The sequence below is a fragment of the Gasterosteus aculeatus genome, chromosome 16 (genome assembly GCF_964276395.1).
Source record: "Gasterosteus aculeatus chromosome 16, fGasAcu3.hap1.1, whole genome shotgun sequence".
NCBI lineage: Eukaryota > Metazoa > Chordata > Actinopteri > Perciformes > Gasterosteidae > Gasterosteus > Gasterosteus aculeatus.
Window position 1 is genome coordinate 10,803,481 of NC_135704.1, and position 21,149 is coordinate 10,824,629.

General features: G+C 45.7%; 2 protein-coding genes across 5 annotated transcripts in view; one reads left to right on the forward strand and one right to left on the reverse strand.

Annotated features, from left to right (window-relative positions):
- LOC120833757 (electrogenic aspartate/glutamate antiporter SLC25A12, mitochondrial-like) lies at nucleotides 1-16,509 on the forward strand. Its single transcript, XM_040201179.2, has 18 exons — nucleotides 1-201; nucleotides 598-651; nucleotides 2,881-3,023; nucleotides 3,320-3,435; nucleotides 4,117-4,256; nucleotides 5,725-5,871; nucleotides 6,541-6,679; nucleotides 7,334-7,427; nucleotides 8,059-8,140; nucleotides 9,407-9,488; nucleotides 10,633-10,791; nucleotides 11,785-11,837; nucleotides 12,054-12,134; nucleotides 13,732-13,872; nucleotides 15,005-15,143; nucleotides 15,431-15,589; nucleotides 15,743-15,833; nucleotides 15,906-16,509. Exons 1-18 carry the CDS (start codon nucleotides 190-192, stop codon nucleotides 16,111-16,113), a joined length of 2,040 nt encoding a protein of 679 aa, XP_040057113.2. The 5' UTR covers nucleotides 1-189; the 3' UTR covers nucleotides 16,114-16,509.
- The window catches only part of dync1i2a (dynein, cytoplasmic 1, intermediate chain 2a), a 15,118-nt gene continuing 10,427 nt past the window's right edge, over nucleotides 16,459-21,149 (reverse strand). For all 4 annotated transcript variants that reach the window (XM_040201183.2, XM_040201182.2, XM_078091085.1 and 1 more), the window contains 7 exons: nucleotides 20,628-20,774; nucleotides 20,423-20,536; nucleotides 19,779-19,912; nucleotides 18,699-18,843; nucleotides 17,730-17,870; nucleotides 17,454-17,579; nucleotides 16,459-17,330 (listed from right to left, as the gene is read on the reverse strand). In XM_040201183.2, the coding sequence (XP_040057117.1) occupies nucleotides 17,217-17,330; nucleotides 17,454-17,579; nucleotides 17,730-17,870; nucleotides 18,699-18,843; nucleotides 19,779-19,912; nucleotides 20,423-20,536; nucleotides 20,628-20,774 (921 nt within the window). In that variant the 3' untranslated portion in view covers nucleotides 16,459-17,216. The remainder of the gene's footprint in view (nucleotides 17,331-17,453; nucleotides 17,580-17,729; nucleotides 17,871-18,698; nucleotides 18,844-19,778; nucleotides 19,913-20,422; nucleotides 20,537-20,627; nucleotides 20,775-21,149) is intronic.

Genomic DNA, 21,149 nt, shown 5'->3' on the forward strand with positions numbered 1-21,149 from the left:
TGCACGTACAGCGCACCGTGTCCTCGTGTGGCCCGAGCAGACCGGAAACGCTGTAACACAGATCTCTCTCTCTCTGTGTCTCTCTCTCTCTCTGTGTGTCTCTCTCTCTCTCTCTTCCAGCCCTCGGTGGTCCTGTCCCGCCCGCTGCGTCCTCCTGCACAGCGCCGCTGCGGCATAGTTCTCTGCGGCATGGCGGTCAAGGTGACTCCGTCAATATTTCCTATGTGATGTTACGTTTGACGCGCAGAGGCGTGCAGCGCGTTTAACGCTATGTTCTCTAATGCAGCGGGCTCCACCGCCCTCGTATTGCCGCAGCGCATGTGCGCATCTCTGCCGGCCTCGCAGAGACAACTGTAATGTATTTGCTCTGTTGCATTTATATGTGAAAACAATTAGTCTTGGGGGGGTTATTCTCGGGGGATTTTCATACGCGAGGCTGTTCGTCTATGATTGATTGCTAAGAAAGTCAAAGCTAAACATTGAGAGCATGAATTTCAGTTTAACTAACAGGTGGAACACTGGCACAGTATCATTAATTGTAGCCACCAGTGTGATGATCTGATTGCATTTTCTTTATGAAAAAATTGTGGGCTGCAGGTGCAAGCAACAAAAAGAGCCGATCCCCATGGCTTGAAGACTATTTTTCTGAAGGTAAGGGTGTTACTCACACAACCAAAACACGTTGAGCTTTAATCAACATGGCAACAACTCATGTAGCCATCTTCACAAGTGTACTGACGTGTTGTCGTCTTGAGTTGTGTCCGTGTGGTGTCCATTGGGATAAATAGCTCAGTAAAGGTCACACAAATGCTCCGACTAATTTTGGATCTGCTTTAACAGAGAATCTCCCCCTTGCTTTTGCTTCACGTGTTTTCTGATCTTTAGCTCCTCTGCCACGTTTCAGAGAAGCAGGTCCCTGCCATTAGTGTCTCGGCTTGTTTGCCACCACAAGTCTTGTTTGGAGTCTAAAGTTGTTCTCGTAACAAGGACTCTGTCTGAGGTACAAGTTGCCCTGTGATCCTCTTGACTCCACAACAAGAGGGCTGCTTAATGTGTAATGCATATTCAGGTGGAAGAGTTAATTGCTGGAAGCTTATTCTGACTGCCTGTATAATTTGATTAAGAACTACTTGAGGCCTACTGTGAGGGTAAATGGATACACAATCATGCGATGGAGTAATGTGGCAATAAATTGCTTGGAATTAATATTTTCACTTAATTCAGCGGAGTGCATTGAATTGTAACCGTGGAAACACTTGGCTTAAAGGACTCCTCCCACACTCTTTCTCTGTTTATCTCATGCTCTCTCTATCTGAGCTTGGCTCAGACCCATGAGCGTGGCCTTTCTGCTGCCAGTTCATGTGGCACTTGTGTTTCCAGAGCTATCTCTGTTCCGACTTGAAACCCAAACCAGGTTCTATAAATGACCGTACGTCTTAAAGCTTTAAAGCCTGAATGAGGGCTCATGTTAAGCTCAGCTCTGTGATGGCGTCGCATGTTGCTGCTTCACTCAAGTGCAACGCAATTGTTCATTTTCACAAATGAGTAATGAATTAATTCCTAGAAAATGTAGTGTATCACAATCTATGGCAGAGGTCTTCAACGTTTTTCAAGCCAAGGTCCCACAAACTGATGGCGAGGTGGAGCAGGGACCCCCTATTCTACGGAGTTTGGTCCGCCATCTTTTATTTTTGAGCTTCACGCTCTTTAGACGAGAGCATGAACGCGATCTGATTGGCTGGTGCCTGCGCGGTCGTATTCGCATGAAAGGAGCTGTGAGTGAACCGGTGCCCAGCTTGAGAGCTGCCGAGGGAAGCTGAATGTTTGTGTTGCGCACTGACAGATGACGTTTTCTCCATCAATTTATCTGTTCGCTTCAATATGTTGGATTCATGTTAATGTGTATTTAAAGACCATGAATAAAATTCTGATTCTGATTCTGAAGACATTTACATTTGTGGGGAAAAAAATTGTCTTATCAACCAAAAATTTCGCGACCCCCCCTGCAGTACCCTCGTGGACCCCTTGGGGGTCGCGGACCCCCTGTTGAAGACCTCTGCTCTATAGTATATCGCACAATCGAAGATTTGATTGATCGTTCCTACCAGATTTTTATTAGTTGTGGCCTAAAGGTTAGAGGAGTGGGCTTATGATTCAAAGGTCCAAGTTCAACCACCAAACGGTTTAGATGTCATTTGGGTGGAGAAACCTAAAGAGCAACACCTTCTCAAACCAGACCTGATGCCCCAAATGCTCCTCTGCAGCAAAGCAAATTCTACTAAGCAGCTCCAAGGTTTTTAAAGTGTGTTCCTGAAAATGAGAGTTTGTTTGTGAGCAGTACTTTCCTGACTAAATAAAGGTTAAAGCCCTGTTACATATGTTCCCCTATCACCTGATCAACATGCACCATCTAAATGTTATGTTATGCTGCGTGTCATTTTTTGTGTTAATCTCCATCCGCCAATGGGATGGATATGGTTATATTGAGTGCAGGGTGATGTTTCTCTGCCCTTCATGTGTCAAATGATCACAGTGATCTGAAAGCCTCGGATACTTTTCGATGCATTTCTCATGATGGGGTGCGGTAGACTAGAGCATTGTATACATTTAGAATACTGTGCCAGTAAACTGAGACCCTCACGTGATATAAAAACTGTACACAAACACCATAAAAGTCACAGGGTCAAGAGACCTGCAGTAAAAAAAAAAAAACACCTTGTTGATTTATCACATAAAGGATGTTTTTTGTCACTCTCGGTACTCCACTTCATTTTCCTTCTAAATGCACACAATGGAGATTCTACCCCGTGGATTTCTAATCTAAAGCCAAATATGAGACATCCGCGTTGTTTGCGGCTCTTTCTCCGTCTGGTTCCGCAGTATGCCAGCGCGGTGGAGGATGGAGAGCACTACATGACCCCAAGAGACTTTGTGCAGAGTTACCTGGGTCTACATGCGCAGCCTGAGCACAACCCCCAAACGGTGGAGCTGATAGCCGGAGTGGCTGACACCACTAAAGATGGGTGAGTCCCTGCTGAGGTGTAAGGGAAGCTGTGGAAGTCCTCCGTTGACGCAGAGATATTTCAACACATCGTGTCTGTATTTACGCAACAAATATGTTGTATTCCTTGTTTTGAATTTTCAGGCTGCAATTTAATCTCCCAGTGTCAGCTGTAATCGATTGCTTTGGTCTAGAGAAGCCTCTGGGTAGTTCTTTGTACAGTGACCGATGTATTTATGTTGATCATGAACAACAGGATTTTTTTTTTTGTAAAAGATACTGTGTTCAGATAGCGCTCTTTCTGTCTTATCCAAACAGACTGATCTCTTTCCAGGAGTTTCTGGCCTTTGAATCAGTTCTTTGTGCCCCGGATGCCCTCTTCATAGTTGCCTTTCAGTTATTTGACAAGACCGGCACAGGAGACATCTCATTTGGTATGTACATATTATATAGCACACACTGGTGTGGGGTTGTCATGCTTATGTACACCCAGTCTAATTTCATCTCCGTAATGATGCAAACATTACTGTAGCTGTTAAAATCACATAATTAAACCATTTACATAGTTTTTGTGGTAGTTTAAATTAATAAGTAATGGAAAATAGTGATGACGGAGAAGTCCCAAATTGTACTAAATAAGCGCTTTTCTTACTAAAGCACGTGTTGCCAATAGATGTAGCAACAGCCATGCATGTTTTCTATGTATTACATGTGGTATCAGCCAGTCTCAACGCAGTGCCAGATAGCAGGCGAGCTTTGGGAACATCACATTATAACCAGCTCCATCTGACAAGCAGATAAATGAATTCAGCATGTCATAAACCACCAGAGACGGAGTCTTACAAAGAAGCTGCCGCTATACTCCGTCTGTGCAATGGGTTTCCATAAAGGCGCCTGAAATTGAGGGCAGTGCTTATGCAGACAATTTCCTGGACGGACTCAAAACCCTCAAAATGTAAAAGGAGCGAGCCTGTCAAGCAGCCTATTCAGCTTAGCAGTCCAAATGGAGTCTTTCCTCCGCTCCGACGAGGTTCTCCACCAATGTAATGAGGATGTGAGATGGATGCTTTTCCCCCCGTCTCTTGTTATCGCTCACTCGCATCTCGCTTTTTCAGAGAATGTACGTGACATCTTCAGCCAGACCACAGTGCATCACCACATTCCCTTCAACTGGGACTGTGAGTTCATCAGGCTGCACTTCGGCCACGAAAGAAAGAAGAATCTCAGTTACACAGAGTTCACCCAGTTTCTGCAGGTACACATTTGGTTTTCCGACGCGTCCGACTAAAATGAACCGTAGTGACCAAACCACAGGACGAAAGTTAGGATTGGGACATTTTTAGTTACGCTTTATTTGCCTATAAATCAAGCTGTCAGTCGTTGTGAATTCATTGACTTCAGCAGCTCATAAGAGGAGCCACAGACAAACAGTTTTGTATGTAAATGCAACATGAATGGCACACCTACTGTTGGTTGTTTTCAGCTCTTTTTACAACATCTTACAGAGTGCCCGTCTATAAATATAAAAACAGACAACCCTCCTCCCTCGGTGAGACATTTATATCTGGTACAAATGGAAATAACATAACATAACCTGCATGCTGTGCATGATATCTCAAGATGATGGAATTGTGGTGTGAAGTTGCATCTCCAGTCTTTTTTTCCTCCTCTTTAGCTGCTCTGGTGGTTTGCGGTAGCCCAGTTTGCCATCAAGACCCTTACGGTTGTTATTTCCGCGTCATTAGTTGTTTGCCCGTATCTCCCTGAGACCCCCGTGCTGTCGAACCTGCAAGCAGGAGCTGTTCGGTCAGAGGGGAACCCGGTCTGGAGACGGAGCCATGTGGTGTCAGGCAGAAGCCGGGTGGTCCGAGAGTCAGGCAGGCCGCGCTGCAGTGTGGGATCCCTCACAGCACTTTGCGGTTTATCAAACTTGACTGAGGCTTCCCTCGGCTGCACCAAAGACTCTTCTGTGCGCAGGACTTAAATTACATCAGTAATTATTATTGTCTTGTTTTTCTGTCGTGTCCAAGCAAATTTCATTCCTGGTTTTACTTTATATCTATTACTGAAAATAATAAACTGTGTATACAGAAGAGATATTTGATTTGTTATATTTGTTTAAGAGTCTTGGCTTCCACCTTGTGGTTGTTGGAGACTTTGGCAGACTTAAAAGTTTTCTGTTTTTGACACAACAAAGTATCATCGTGGGTTTTCCATGATATAATTAGCAAACATTGTGAGGTATAATCTCCACTGATTAAGCTGTAAGAGCCACGGTGTAAAATAAAGTAACGTTGATTATTGCAGAGACGTTGCTCTGTGATCCTGTGGTTGTATGAAATGAGCTCTGACAGTGGACTTGGACTCCGGATCGCCGTTCCCCTGAAACCTCATCTGATTGCGTTGTTGTCACATTGAATCATCTTCCTGGGGACACACCTGCCGGCCGCCTCCAGAACCACGAGTCCCGACTCCAGGATCAGACTCCTCGGGACATGGTTTCCATTAGTCTCCAAAGAGACGGTGGTGATTACCAAAGCCACCGTCTGACAATGGGACATCTGAGGACTTTCACATCCGTCCAGCTCTGACATTATTACACTTTCATTCTCAGAAGTTGTACTTCTCTGTTCCCTTGTGATGCTCCTCATCATAGGAACACCTTCTTTGTCAGCTAACAGCTTGACCCCCCCCTCTTTGTGTGTGTGTGTGTGTTGCTGCAGGAGCTGCAGTTGGAACATGCCCGCCAGGCGTTTGCACAAAAGGACAACAACAAAAGTGGCACCATCACTGCCTTGGACTTCAGCGACATCATGGCCACCATCAGACACCACATGCTGACTTCGTTTGTAGAAGAGAACCTAGTTTCTGTGAGTTTGAGAACAGTTGGAATACATTTTAAGTAGCTGTAACAAAAACCTTTATTGTTCAGAACTTTATAGAAGGTATCAGCACATTGTTTAGCTGTCTTGTGTACATTTGGGTTTTTAATTGCTCTCATAACATAGTTTTTTGGACATGTGAAGGCAGCTGGTTCCACTAAATTAAACCCACTATGGAGATACCCGCTCAGCAGCAGACGGACACAGTTAGCGACTCGCTGAAGAACATAGCGGAGCATTTAACAGCTAAATGGGAGTTGGTGGAGACCAAACTCAGATCTAAGAGTATTCTCAATGTTAGGCCTTCAGTCATCAGGTGTCCAGAAAAACAACTCCAAATGAATGAAAGATAATGCAGCTCTATAGCGGTTTGATGTGTGAATTAATAACTGTTTGCTATCAGGGACGTCATGTGAACTTATAAAGGTATTTGTCCCCCAGTGGCCACACAGTGTGTAAAATATATTTACAAGAAAGGAACAAACTAGGTGTATCGATAAAGCCTAATATCACAAACTTAAGGATCCAGAAATTCAACCAGCTTAAACATCCATTTTAGTCATGTAAGTACTGTAGTCATTTAGCAGGACAAAGAGGTTCAATATACTATTACAAGATTCCCGTTGAGAAGCAATAGCAGACTGCATCTTTCTCCAGGCTGCAGGAGGCAGCACCTCCCACATGGTGAGCTTCTCCTACTTCAACGCCTTCAACGCCCTCCTCAACAACATGGAATTGATCCGCAAGATATACGGCACCCTCGCCGGCACTCACAAAGACACGCTTGTTACCAAAGGTACAGCTCGCACACTTCCTACATCACTGAAGTGAGTCATGTGTGTGATACAAAGTGTCGCTGTGCGATGACGACCTGACCTTCCTGACAGAACGGTGTGAAAGAGCACACAGGAAGCACTTACTGTAGCACTAAACAGGTAAATGAACATTTGTAATATAGTAGCAGCCTTTTTTTCCTCTTCAAAAAAAGATTTGGGGCAAATAGTATTTGCAAATAACAAAACGTATCCGATTTAATGTAACGCAACTTTCTCGTGTCGTCGGTCAGCCAGTTCATCATCATCATTTCACTCCTTGAGATCAGAGAAGCCGTCTTGTAACCAGCGGTTAGGAAAAACAGGGAAGTGAATAAGTAACTCGTTTCCCTCCTTTAACTGCTACCATTAGAAAGACCACCTGACGATAATGGCGCTTCCCAGCGGGCAACAGCAAAGAACTGAATATGTAGCACATATAAAAGAGTGACCCGAGGTGCTGTGGAGAGAATGCGTGCTCAGTTAGTGAACTGCAGGCACAGACAAAGAAGTGAGATGATGGTTTTGAATATTTCTCGGTAACATACTTCATTGTCGTGTTTCGCAGCAAGCATCTCACCCCCCCAAACAACGTCCGTCCATTCATTCCTTCTTGCCTTTATTTTTCTACGTTGTAGAGGAGTTTGTTCATGCTGCAAACAAGTTTGGTCAAATCACTCCAATGGAGATTGACATCCTCTACCAGCTGGTTGGTCTTCACTCGCACTCTGGGTAAGGCTGCTCCATTTGTGTGTGTAAACAGTGACGTCGTGCTTTTAAAGAACTGGACCTTTTGTGTTTGAGATTATTATTACTATTTGTAAATCTTTTTGGCATTTTTCATATTTTTGCGATGGGGACAGTTTTCAAGTCTTTAAAGAAAGATAAAGATGCATTAAAACATGCATTAAAAGGTGTTCGAAGTGAAGCAAAATCATTTGAATTTATGATGATCTTTTCCACTTTTTTACATGAAATCACCCTGGTAGGCACTTCCTCATATTCAAAACATTTATACAAAACCTTGTTTTTTGTATTTTATTCCACGTCCTTAAATGTCATAAATATGTTGCAGGTATGTTTATTGGTCGTAAAGATGAAGTTATTGCTCGTTCAGTGGCTGATTTACGGGAATGTTTGCGTCTCCAACATTTAGTCACACTCATTTACTTGTTGGGCCGAGGGCACTCGTCCAGCTTTGTTTGCCTGTTGTTTTAATCAGCTTAAATTAAAGTTGCTGTAACAAGTTATATGCCAGTAAAAAGTCTATGGAAAGTCTTGCACTGGCTGCTCGCAGGAGATGCAGGACTCTCTGCTTTTTCCAGACCTAACTCCATCACCCCCCCTGCTGATGTGTGTTAAGGCGGCTGAACCATGCAGACATTGAGAGGATAGCCCCGCTGGAGGAAGAAACCATGCCGTACCTCCTAGAGACCCAGAGACAGGTAGCCTGATTGACTCCTCTAATACCCCCTCACATCCTCCTGCCTTTTATCAAAGCCTTTTCCCCTTCTTACTCTGCTTCCTTCTTAGAAAGGAGCTAAAAAGGGAGAAAGCTCACTCGCTGAATTAGCAGAGTGCCCATGTTTTTTCTTCCCTTGTGAAGTGCATTACTTTAACTCCCAGATAAAAGTACACCAATTATAGTTATAGAAGAGGAATGGATTGTTGCGTCGCACCTCCTCATGAAAGGCTCTTCCCACCTTTTATTCAGTATAGCCGCACATACACATGAGCTGCAATCACACATCTGAGAAGCTAATAAGAGGCTATTATCAGCGTGGAGCTTGAGGAGCTTTAGCAGCCTTTAGAAGAGTCTGCTAATGGCAGGAGAGGAGTGGGAGTCAAGGTGGATTTGGGAGGACAAAGTAGTTCCTGCCTGCACCGGATAACACAGCTCTACATCAGGCTGTGGTCAGAGCTTTCAGGCCGCTCACGCTCCTGGGAGCCACACTCAGAGGTCTGGAATTTGATTCCTTTGGGGGGGAAGCTGCGATTCTCAGGCCTGCCCTTCGGTGGAAGTAGGCTAATTGTTTAAACCCTTTGATCAAGACCTCGATCTTGTTAGCATGCAACCCTCGGTGGAAGCATCTGGGACGAGGAAAAGCACGATCCGCTCTGCTCCCTTCACATCTGGTCTGGGAGAAGTTACTCACCGGCTCAACCTGCAGTGCTGTGCGCACACACACACACACACACACACACACACACACACACAGACTTTAACAGGGTCTCACTCAAACTGTGTAATATTCATGTAGATACTTATCTGTACATGGAAAAGGCTTGTAGGGCTAATCTGTTCCCCTGCACTACAGAGAAAACAAAGGGGCTCCCCTTTCAACATCGAAAACCAATCAGAGATCAAGTAGATAAGAGAGAAATTGTACTTTGTTGTAAAAATAAAAGAAGACCTTTAGCTTTCAACCTCCACACAGGGCACATGTGTGGAGGTTCAAACAGTCATTTACTGTATCAGAGCTGGTCTTTCTGTGACATTTAATACTAGCGGATGAAGAATTAGGCCGTATATGAAATGTCCGCATTCCACCGCCTTCCTCCGTTGTTGAGTGCTCCATTGCGATTTCTTTCCACGAATGTATCCGGTTCGCTGTAGTTTAATAGCGAGCCGATTCATGCTTAGCGTTCCGATCCCCGACCCGTCTTTCTCCAGATTCATTTGACCGGCGGTGTATTTTTCTCCCATACAGCGGCCTCACGAAACGTCTCGGCCAGCCTGGCTCCAGGCTGCAGAGTCGGCCTACCGGTTCGCCCTGGGCTCAATCGCTGGAGGTGAGTGACATGTCTGCGGCGGAGCCCCCCCCCGGCCCGCCCATGGGGGTAACCTAAGCCGGACAGACTGGCGCGCCGGGGCCCCGGGCCGCTCATTGTGCGGCATGGGAGAGGGGTTTGTGATGTGAGGCTCCGGCATTGTGCTGCCGTGCCGCCTCCAGTGGCTCCAGGCTGTCGTTGGGAGCCGCAGCTTTGGAATGAGACGAATCTTCCGTAACTGCACTCTCTGGAATTCTCCATCTAATTACACTGGAAGGCACTGATACAGGGAAGTCTGACATAACTGCACCTCAGATAGGGACACACGCTGACCCCGTTTGTGTGTGTGTGTGTGTGTGTGTGTGTGTGTGTGTGTGTGTGTGTGTGTGTGTGTGTGTGTGTGCGTGCGCGCTCTTCCCAAACACGCTGTCCTCATTCACCAGTGATCAATTCAGGCGGGGTCAAAAAGAGACGTATGTCACAAGGCTGCCGGTAATGAGCTGTTTCTCGCCGTGCCTTTGTGCTGACTGAGCGGTTTGCATGTTTTTTAGGAAGAGTCATTACAGCAGCCTTTGATGTCAGACAAGACAAGGCAAGTAAAGCTGAGAGCAGCAGAGTTTAGGGCCTCTTGCTGCCACTGCAAATAGTTTTCCAAGTTACCAGACTTCCTACTCTGAAAAGTGCGTTTATAGTTTATACACAAACGCACGTCTATTTATTTCTCAGTGACCATTAAACGTCCACTCCCCGGATATACCTGTAGAATTACTATTGTGCAACCCTTTTGTCTAAGAAATAATGAAATCTATTAATTGATCAACAGAAAATGCATTTATTAATTCATAAGTTCACTTGATTCCAGTCCTTATTTGAGCAGGAAGGCCAAATACTGAACTCTTCAATGTAAGAATCTGTTGCTTTTCTTTGCCATGTATGAAGTAAATTGCTCATTGTCGGACGAAGCAAGGAGTTTAAAGAAGCCACCTTGGAATATATAATGAGAATTTGTAAACTCTCTTCTGACATACAATTAGTAAGAAAAATGATTATTAGTTGTAGCCCTAATATTTAGAGGTGATGCATTTCCAGTAGCACAATTTGTACGTTGTCTCTTGAAAAACAAAACACCAATCTTAAACCAGTGACGACTGTGTGTTCTCCATAGCGACCGGAGCCACAGCTGTGTACCCCATCGACCTGGTGAAGACGCGCATGCAGAACCAGCGCTCCACGGGTTCCTTCGTGGGAGAACTGATGTACAAGAACAGCTTCGACTGTGCAAAGAAAGTCTTCCGTTACGAGGGCTTCTTCGGATTTTACAGAGGTAACCCTTTGCAGATTTTTATTGTGCGTGAAAAGGAAATCTGTGTGCAGGGCCGACATGTGGCTCTCGTGCAAAACAAACCGCCCGATGGGAAAGCGTTAGGGTTTGTCGGCGTGCTAATATCAGCAGCATGCTTTGCTAATTGACACCAGAAACCTTTGCCCTCCCTGTTCAGCAGTGAATAAAGCAACACCCAGGGGTCGCGTTTTCATTATCTCAATACCTGGGAGAGCTCCCCGAGGAGAGTGACCAGCAGGATAGCATGTAGCAGCGGTGTCTGCTCTGCCCCGGCCCGGGTGTGGGATAATAGCGCTGATGGCCTTGTGATATACAACACTTCTACCCCGGGGGCCGCTCATATGAAGGAAGTCAAGACTGCCATCTACTGCTACCTCCACCGCTGCAGCTCTTTGTTGCTGTGATCCGCTTCCCTCTGCCTTCCTTCCTCCCCTCCCGCACATGATGAGAGGGCGATTGAGTCAGAGACAGACACGCTCGGCTGTTTTTCTGGCTGCACACCAGCAGCAGTCACTCAGCAGCTCCTTCAGAAGTTCATCTGGCTTGATGAAGGACAGACGGTGAAACAGTACGGCGGTTATCGCCACCGTAGCGCACCCCCCCCCCCTCCCTCCGATCTTGTCCGTGACCACACAGCTCTCTCTGTTCCCAACCAACATTGGGATCAGGCCTCAACAATGCTGATCCCATGCGCACCGGCAGTGTCGTATTTTTGGACTTTTGTTCGGCGTCAATGGGACCTTTGTGTCGCATGCGCATCAGATGTATCAGCCACATCTGTAAATATTTATGGGTTTGTTTTACGCACAAGAGAACCCTGCAGCTTACATTGTTCTACCTGTCACTAGATGTATCCATTCGACAAAGAAAAAAAATCCCCCCCTCAAAAAAACCTACCCTGCATTCATTTGGAGCGAGGCTTTGTCTGTCTCTCAGTCAGGTATTCTAATGGTGTCTATGAATAATATGTTGCAGGTCTGCTCCCGCAGCTCATCGGCGTTGCCCCGGAGAAAGCTATCAAACTCACGGCAAGTCGTCCCCCGTGTGGCTCAGTGTTCAGGAAGTCGCTTCAAACGACTCGCTGGGAATGAAAAACATAGCATAGAGTGCAGAAGAGCATCTCTTTGCAATCAAGATGTGACTGCAACCACGAGTTAACGTTAATGCCCCGCCATCAGGACTGGGATTGTGTTTCATCTGCCTTTTTCGTTGTTGGTGTCTTCTTCTCTCCTTTTTTTTCTCAGATGAATGATTTTATCCGGGACAAGTTCACCACAGAAGATAATACCATCGCTCTGCCTGCAGAGATTCTCGCTGGAGGATGCGTAAGCTTTACATAAGTGACGTTTTATAAATTTAGTCTGCAGATCAACTCAAAGGTTAAGGAACAGCTAAGCGACGGACAAAATATATGCATGATTTTTAATTAATTGTTTATTTCGATGCTAAAACTAAAGTAATTCTTACATTTTGATATTGTATATCCAACTTGCTGACTAAAAGAGATTGAATGTTGAATGTTCATATTGATGATGGATCTTTATAAAAATCATACCAGGCTTGCATTGTAGACAAGGGCCCATTTGACCAGAATAGTTTATGGAATTTATTAAGAAATTTCTAAAAATTCCACTAGCAACTGCTTCTTCATCCAGTTTGTGTGACAGTTTATTATTCAATGTCATATGTCAGATATTCTGTTTGGCATCCTACATGAATACAGAAGTTAACCTTCTGATGTGAATTTGAACTTTTTTTCTTTTTAAATCTTGGCCACGTTGAAATGTAAGTATTTTACGTAGATTACTAGATTACAGATGTAATTCCTTCAGTGAGTGGAACAGGCCGGCCTCACAGCAGCGCCCGCAGGTTGCTCACAGAGGAGCGGGGTCCGCAGGGTCGTGACCTCTGTCAGGGTGTAATTGTAGGAAGAGGCCCTGGAGGTTCCTGGATGAAGCTGACTTTAGCTCAAGAGTGATTGAGTTTGACAACGCAGTGCATACCTGAGGTGTGGTCGCAGTGCTGGACAGCAAGAATACACAACGTTACTGCTCAGGATACATCTAATCCATGGACTACATGTCAATTATATATTTATATATATGGCCATATATATAATGGGCATGCGGCCCACTTGTGTTTAAAAAAGTTAAAGGTCTAGTTACTATGAGGGCTTTTTAGATTATTGCTTCAATCCGGAAGAGAAGTGGAGAAGATAAAAGAGATGGCACCAACGCATCAATCTTCAGAGCAGCGGATATTCCCCCTCCTCTTTGAAAATGGCTAAATGTGCCGGAGCTTTTTTTAGAGCTTAGCTCGGATGTTTACAGATAAGACCCCTGCCCTGAATGTCACCGGCAGCCATCCTGGGGCCTGATTAGATTTGTGGAGTGTGATAAATGTGCCCGAGTCAGAGGGTGTCACGCCTTCAGGGCATCGCTTGCCCGGACTCCGAGCCGCCCGGGTGATTCAGTGCTCTCTCCCCTGGGAATACGTCTGAATTGGGGAAGTGTGCGGGGCGAGGCCAGGCTGGGCCGCTCACCCTGCCACAGGAGGTGCCTCAGGGGAGGCGAGGGGGCAGAGGGCCTGTGCCAGGGTCAGAACCTCCCGACCATGAGCGGGGCTTCTCCTCGCCCTGCGCCTGCTCTGCTCTGACCCCGGTTGTTCCTCTATCAATGCCTGCTCTCTCCTCCTCCTGTCAAGGCCACTCTCTTACGATATGAAATCAGATCAGGGCAAAAAGTGCCTTTTGTGCCAAAGTTTGCTGAGATAATTAGAAAACTCCTACTAGGAAGAAGTGCTTACACATCATTATATTTCACCCAAAGTTCACCCCTTCAGATGTGCAGGCGCATTCCATCCTAAAAAGCCCAGCATGTTTGAATATAAACTACTGTTACTTTGTCCTGTTGTGTCCTACAGGCTGGAGCTTCCCAGGTGATCTTCACCAATCCTCTGGAGATAGTTAAGATCCGTCTGCAGGTGGCCGGAGAGATCACCACAGGGCCCAGGGTCAAAGCCCTGAGTGTTGTGAGAGAGCTGGGCTTCTTTGGCCTCTACAAGGTAGGTCAGCACCTCTGCAGCACCGCATCGTCTGCAGCATCAACCTCTGCTAAGTGTGGTACAAGGGCAGTGAAAGGTCTTATGCTCCTGAGAGACAATACCCAAGACACGGGGAGGTTAGTTGTTGTTCATTTCAGTGTTTATAGTCACAGAAGAAAATTTCACATATTATTCTACCAATGATTAAAGGTGGAAAATATGCTTCAAAGTTGAAGTAAAAACAAAAGTCTTCCAACTTGTTTTGTTTCAAAGTATCAAAAGTGAAGGTACTGGTATGTTATTCTAAATGATTTTTATTGGATTATTTTTAATGATGCATTCATTTTTAAATGGCATTTTGAATGTTCTTGTAGTCTGAAGACAAGTTACTTTTAGCTATATTATTAAATCCTTTTAATTTAAAGAATGCTTCTTTTTTTAAAGAATATAATAAAAAAAATTGTGTGAAAAATCCTAATCTGTGAAATAACAAATCATCACAGTAACTGTCAAATGCAGTAAATAAAGTTGAGTAAAACACACCACTTTATTAAATAACGTAAAGGGATAAACATATAAAATTCACTACTTGAGTAAATTTACTTTACATTCCACAATTGCGTAATGATTTTTCCTGTAACGATACACAGATGAAATACTACTGTATTTAAACAAACATTTGTCTGTGTGTGTATGCAGACATAATGGAGGTCAGGATCACACATTTGAAGATCAAACATCCCTTTTGCTCACTGTTTGCAATTTTCTAAAACAGCGTTTGAACATACAAACTGTGGCCAACAACCAACAGCAAATTAGTGAGGGATTATGCGTTGCTACTGCTCCTTCTGCAGATCCGCGTGGCTTCTCTAGTCATGTGCTCATACTCCATATTTTAATGAGTAGCAGACAGTGTGTGGCTTCCGAGGAAAAAAAAGAAAAACAGACTTCCTCTTGGCAGGAGGACCCAGCACATCAATGTGTGTGCGGGGGGGGGGGGTCTGTGTGATGGATCTCTCTCTGGAGGCCTTGTGCTGCAGCTCTACCTGGGGGGCTCTTTGTCTCCATCATCTCACCAAAGCCCCCCTGTAGGTAGAATAACCCCCCCCCCAGACCACTTAATCCCCAAGATGTATCTTTTTCTTCCTGTTAGGGAGCCAAAGCGTGCTTCCTGCGTGACATCCCCTTCTCCGCCATCTACTTTCCTGTTTATGCCCACACTAAGGAAAAATTGGCAGATGAGGACGGAAGGCTCGGGGCGTTACAGCTGCTCACTGCTGGAGCTATTGCAGGTATAAAAAAAAATAAAAAAAAGAATCTGCAAAGCTCAGCGTCTTTGGACATCCGAGATTAATTCATAGACGTGCAACATTTTCTGCAGTTAGTTTCCCTCCCGTCTGTCGAATACAACAACCACCTACGGCATGTTTACGGTGCTTATGCATGCTTTTGTTTTATCACTATATAAAGTACCCGTTTCTCGGCCCTGCACAATGCTGCAGCAGCCGCGGCAGGACGTGACACGCATCTGTGCGCAGTGAGAGCGCTTCGTCATGTCTGTTGTGAAACATCTCCTAAGGTGTGCCGGCGGCGTCGCTGGTGACCCCCGCTGATGTCATCAAGACCAGGCTCCAGGTGGCGGCCCGGGCAGGCCAGACGACATACAGCGGAGTCATCGACTGCTTCAGGAAGATCCTCAAGGAGGAAGGTTTTCGGGCATTTTGGAAGGGCGCGGGAGGTAAATGCACACACACACACACACACCATCCACAGTCCCTTAAGTGGTTCCATGACTTGGAAATGAGGCTCGCTGTGGTGGCTGTAATTGTCTAGAAGCCGCCGCAAGAATATTAAATCCCACATTGTAATTTTCAATTGCATCTTCCATTAGCTCGCGTCCTCAGATCTTCACCGCAGTTCGGTGTAACCCTGGTGACCTATGAACTGTTGCAGAGATGGTTGTACGTGGACTTCGGAGGACAGTGAGTACTTTAGTACATACCAAGCACCGGTTAAGAATTGCGTCTCGGGCTAACCCAGCTCTCTCTCCTCAGCCGTCCCGCCGGCTCGGAGCCCCCTTCCAAACCGAGGGTCGAGGACCTTCCCTCTGTGACTCCTGACCACGTGGGCGGCTACCACCTGGCCGCCGCAACCTTTGCTGGCGTGGAGAGAAAGTTTGGTCTGCACCTGCCCAAGTTCAAACCTTCTGAAGAGGCGACAACCAGACCGATGGAGGCAAAAATGGAGCCACAGGCTCCATAAAGCGCGACTCGTGTGTGCGACGGAATGCTCCTCCGGCCTTCATGTTTCCTCCAAGACGGTTTCATTGGGATACACTCAGTTTAGGGGAATTTGAGGAGTTATCTTACTTTAAATGCAGCATGAGTGTGGATTTATTGCATTTTCTTTGCATAGCTTGCACAACATTATTGTACATATTGTACTCCTCTACAGTAGGACATTATGGCATGACGAAGGATTGTAAACTGCACTTCCTGGTGTGAAATAGCTTTGGTGTGCATGTGTCAAGTTATAGTAAGAGACACAAGAATGTACAGATGTTTTCAAAAGTGTTTATTTTGAAATCATGACCAGAAACTCAAAAAATAATTTAAATGTATTTATTGTATTTTATTGAAATAAATCATTCAAACTGTGCGTTTCTACTGTGTGAAAAGTACATTCTCACTTTTGACACCAAGCGTTGAGATTCTTCAGGAAACAAACAATCTGTTCAGATCCTGTTAACATACATGACTGAGCAGTTACAGCATACATGATCATCTTCTTAGGCATTGAGGATATTTCCCCCCCAGTCTAACCAGCTGCACTGATTAGGTGAAAACTGGTACAGAGTTGATTGATGTAGAAAGACATCTGCTTTTTGGACTTGAATAATTCGGATCATCGGGTTTAAAGAAGCAGATGACAACATGGTTCTACAGTCATGAAGTCTTTAAAAGATGTGATTACTCTACTTTTACTAATTTGGATTCAGGAACTCAAAAGTGAAGCCCATGCTAACGTGCCCCAAAGTGAAGACAACATTTTGCAATCAAAATGAAAAGGTTAAAGGCATCTGTTGAAAAAAGGCCAGCTGGTTTGTGTTCTGTGGGTGTGGCGTTTGTGTTAGTGTCTGAGGCCGAGGGCCCCGTCGCTTGAGTTAATCCAAGGAAGACTGCTGACGGTCCAGCTAACTGAATAGAAAGATTTCTCTAATAAATCAAAAAAAAAGGTCCATACTTTTTTTTACAATCAAACTGCAATCTCCCCGCCGCCGCCATCTTTTCCTTCCACCAGAAACAGGGCTGATATCCACCAGCGCGCCACTGGTCCCTTAAACCTCGCCTCTGTTGGCGAGTGGATCAGGCAGCCAGGCGCTGAGCTGCCAGCTCCTCTGCATCGTCTCTGTTCTCGTTGATCTCTGCCAGCGTGCGAACAAAACGGGTCCACTCGTCGTTTCGGGGAACCGCCGTTTGCTATGAGGGGAGGGGATGGGGGGGGGGGGGGGGGGGGAGGGGGGTGCACAATAGAGATCAGACTGAATCACGTCTGCTACGTGAGAAACGCAAATGGTGAAAAGCAAAGTCACGCCTGCTCACCTCTCCAACATCATATACGAGGACCCGCCCATCAGAGTCTCCCACGGCGATTTCTCTGCCGGAATGAGCCCATCTGACCCTGTTTAGAGCCGGGTTACCGTCCACGGTGACGCTGGCGGTAGGGACCTAAGACAGCAACATCGGAAAATTCCGATTAGGACGGTGGAAACATGAACACCGAGACCTTTTCAACTTGATTCAGCCATGAGACGCAGGTGACTGCCTGGGCCTTCGAGGGGGCTTAATGGATGCGTGCGGGTAGTGGCGCTGGAATACCTCGGTGTCGTTGTTGAGGTTCCACAGGTCCAGATGACCCACGCCGTCCACGCAGGCAAACAGGGCCGGGTGAGTCGGAGACCACATGACGTCGTACACGTAATCAGAGTTATCTTCAAATGAGTAGAGAGGCTTGTTGTTCTGGAAGCATATTTGAGGGAAAAGAAACATAAAAACAGACAAGATTTTAGAGGTTTAGATTTTTTGTGTGTGTGTCATTGAATGTATAAAACTTTATCCCCATGAGATATACATTAAATATACTATGAAACATAATCTAAATGTTATGATGTTTTTATGTTACACAGCTACAGTATTTATTTAGAGATTAGTTCCGTTCAAAGCTGATGTTGTTTTTCATTCAGTGGATATTTAACATGCTACATTGGTAAAAACGTGTTAACTCACATGCTTCAGTTATACAACATGCTAAAGGCTAATCACAATTCTGACTCTTTGAGAATAATTAATAATTAATTATAATAATTATAATTTGTATTCCTTTGAGGACCATTGTAACTAATAACATTACGATTATTATTGCATTATTAAACCATGATATTTGTGAGAATGTGACATTTTGGACTGGATGAATTTAACCTTTAATCTAGTGCCACCATGAGGTCAAATCTTTTGTATCAGCTGTGGTTTGTGTCAAATGCAATTTGCATTGGTGACTGGTGGTAAACGTCATCTGCACGTTACAGCGGGACTGCAGGCATCAACCCCACACAGCGTGTAGTTTTTGAATTAAAAAGATAAGAAAAATGTATTATTTTGGCTGAACATATAATAGTAATTTAATAAAATAAGCACATTCTCAACATACACTTCACTGCAGTTAGAAATGAACAAAAGCTGTACTCTATGGAACCTTGTAGAGGCCCAGCACACAGAGGGAGGGAACCTTTCCGACGCACTGATCTGGTCGTTGCAGCCACGTCAAACAGTTTGTACATCTGCTCTCACCTTGGTGCTCCACAGCTTGACTGTCCAGTCGAAGGAGGAGGTGACAAACAGGTGGGAGAAGTCCAGAGGCCCTGCAGCTGTGTGGCAGTTGATCCCTGTGATGGGCCCTTGGTGGCCCTCAAACATCTCACTTATGCCTGCTTTGCTGTGGAGAACACAAGAAGAAGTTAAGCGCAAGCGCACCAGCTACGACACATTTCTGTACGTTGCATAAAGGGAACCAACAAATAAAATCAAAACAGCCAACACTGGCATTCCTAAATCCTTTGGGCGTTATATATTAGGTACAGAAACAGGCGCAGATGAACATCTGATGGACGTATTTACAATAATCATTTACTTCTACCATGCGATCACCAGCAGGACGGCAGACGTGCCGGCGGTCCCTCAACTACGTGTCGCAGAGCCGTTTCCCAACTGAGGATCTGATCATTAACGCAGAGAGGTAAATACTCAGCGTGAGTGATGCTTATGCATTATTAACTGCAATGAGAGTATCATACCATCGCAAATGAGGTGGAAAATTATGGCCCCAATTACAGAGGTGATGTTGCTCTGCAAAACCTTGCAGCTACCCCCTCTCTGTGGTGTGTGAGCATACTGCAGGACATTTGCCGTGGGGCTCACGCGCTCCTCGTGGCAGCTGTGATTCAAGCCACATTTCTCTGCTTCTTCACCAGCGACCAACCACCAAGAGAGGAGCCCCGGCGTCTTAAATGAGAACATTGTGGGATGAACTGCGGTTTTAATTCTCCCCGGGAAAGGCGTGCGTAAACAAACTCCCTCACCCAGGGAAACATACGGAGGAGAGGAGAACAACCGAGAGGAAAACCATTTGTTTCCCCTGCATGTGTGCCCTGTTTATGTTGAGCGACCTTTACAAACACAACTGACAAGCGGAAAAGAAAAACAGGATGACTGGCCAGGAGTGAAACCTCAAACAGCAGGAGATCAAGTGTTGGCTTTGGGAAGCGAGTGGGCTTTTATTTATTTGACGCTCGGGCCGAGGCTGCGCCCAACAAGCTGCCGCCGGCGTCCGGGAGGGAACGCCGAGGGCGGTGAGTTTGCTTACGGACACACCTTCCATGACGACACGACATGTAGACCGAGCCGTCCTCGCTGCCCACCACGAAATTGTTGACATCCCCGAGAGGGAAGGACATCGAGGTGACGGCTACAGCTTTGGACTGCTTGAACACCAGCTCCATGCTGTCCTGTGGAGGAGAGGCAACGGGGGGGGGGGGCACGTCTTTAACAAGCTCCCTACTCAGCCTCCGCGTTAACACACACACACACACACACACACACACACACTGCCAAGCGCACCCTATAAAACTCCTGTGACAGTTTGTTAATGCATAATCTAAATTCAACTAGCACTTTATATTAAAACAAGATGGAAGCTTGACATTAAGGCAGCAAAGTTAATTTCCTTGCAAGTGAAAAACGAGCCGCAAGTAATACCAGACTGGAATGCTAAAACTAAGGAGTTCGGCCAAAATGTTTGACATTTAGCCTGAAAGGGGTGAGACGTGTGACTGAAGAGACAGAAATACACATTAGGTAAAAACCTCAAGTGCTCAAAGCTCTAAAATGTGATGTTAACATCTCAATTACATTTCGTGGTCAAATCTTTAACGCGGAGTTATTTATTTTTATTCAGAAACACCTCTAGAAGAAGAACCCCCCCCCACACACACACATATTTATACAGTATACATTACCTGTGGCTGGGAGAGCATGTCCAGACTCCAGGAGCAGATCTTGCCGTCAGTGGAGATGCTAATGAGGTTGTGGGCGTTCTGGGTGCCGACCACGTTGACGCAGTACACAGGGTGCTGCGGAGACAACGAGGGAGACGGGGTTTTTTACGCTTCTGCCGTGTCGGCATTAAAGAGGGAGCCCGGCGCGCTGGTTGTACCGGCGTACCGTGTGTGCCGCCGCCGACAGGGGGGTCCTCTGCACCGGGGTCCTCTTGTTGCTCCTGTTGTCCCACAGCACAATCTGCCCCGAGTACGTGCCCCCCACCACAACGTTGGGGTGAAACTTGGCAAAAGCTGCCGACATGACGGCGGACTGTCGGAGAGAGGCAGGAGCAGAGAAGAGTTATGGGCAATGTTTGGCTTCTCCGGTGAGGAGCAGAGTACTCGGACTAGCTGGCGGCAGGTATCGAGACGTACCGACTTGTCAAATGTGAAGAGAGAAAAACAGCATGGAGGCCCAGAAGACAGACGGTCATGATGGAGGATGTTGTTTGTGGGCTGTTGAAATGTAGTGTGTTGTAGCGGCAGGTGCTTTTATTATTTTGTCCAAGCCACTTAGTAATAACGAGGATTGTCTCACCGGTGTAATTCCTCTAGCTGAGCTTAACAATGCAGATGTAAACAACTTACTTACGGAGTACAAAACACTAAATTATACAGGCATTTCTAATCATTTAGTAATGGCATT

What these genes read in the sequence shown, in the direction of transcription:
- LOC120833757 (XM_040201179.2), top strand. An exon ending in GCTGACACCACTAAAGATGG is followed by an intron (nt 3,024 to 3,319) that starts GTGAGTCCCTGC and finishes TTATCCAAACAG; the next exon opens with ACTGATCTCTTTCCAGGAGT. An exon ending in CCTGGGCTCAATCGCTGGAG is followed by an intron (nt 9,489 to 10,632) that starts GTGAGTGACATG and finishes TGTTCTCCATAG; the next exon opens with CGACCGGAGCCACAGCTGTG.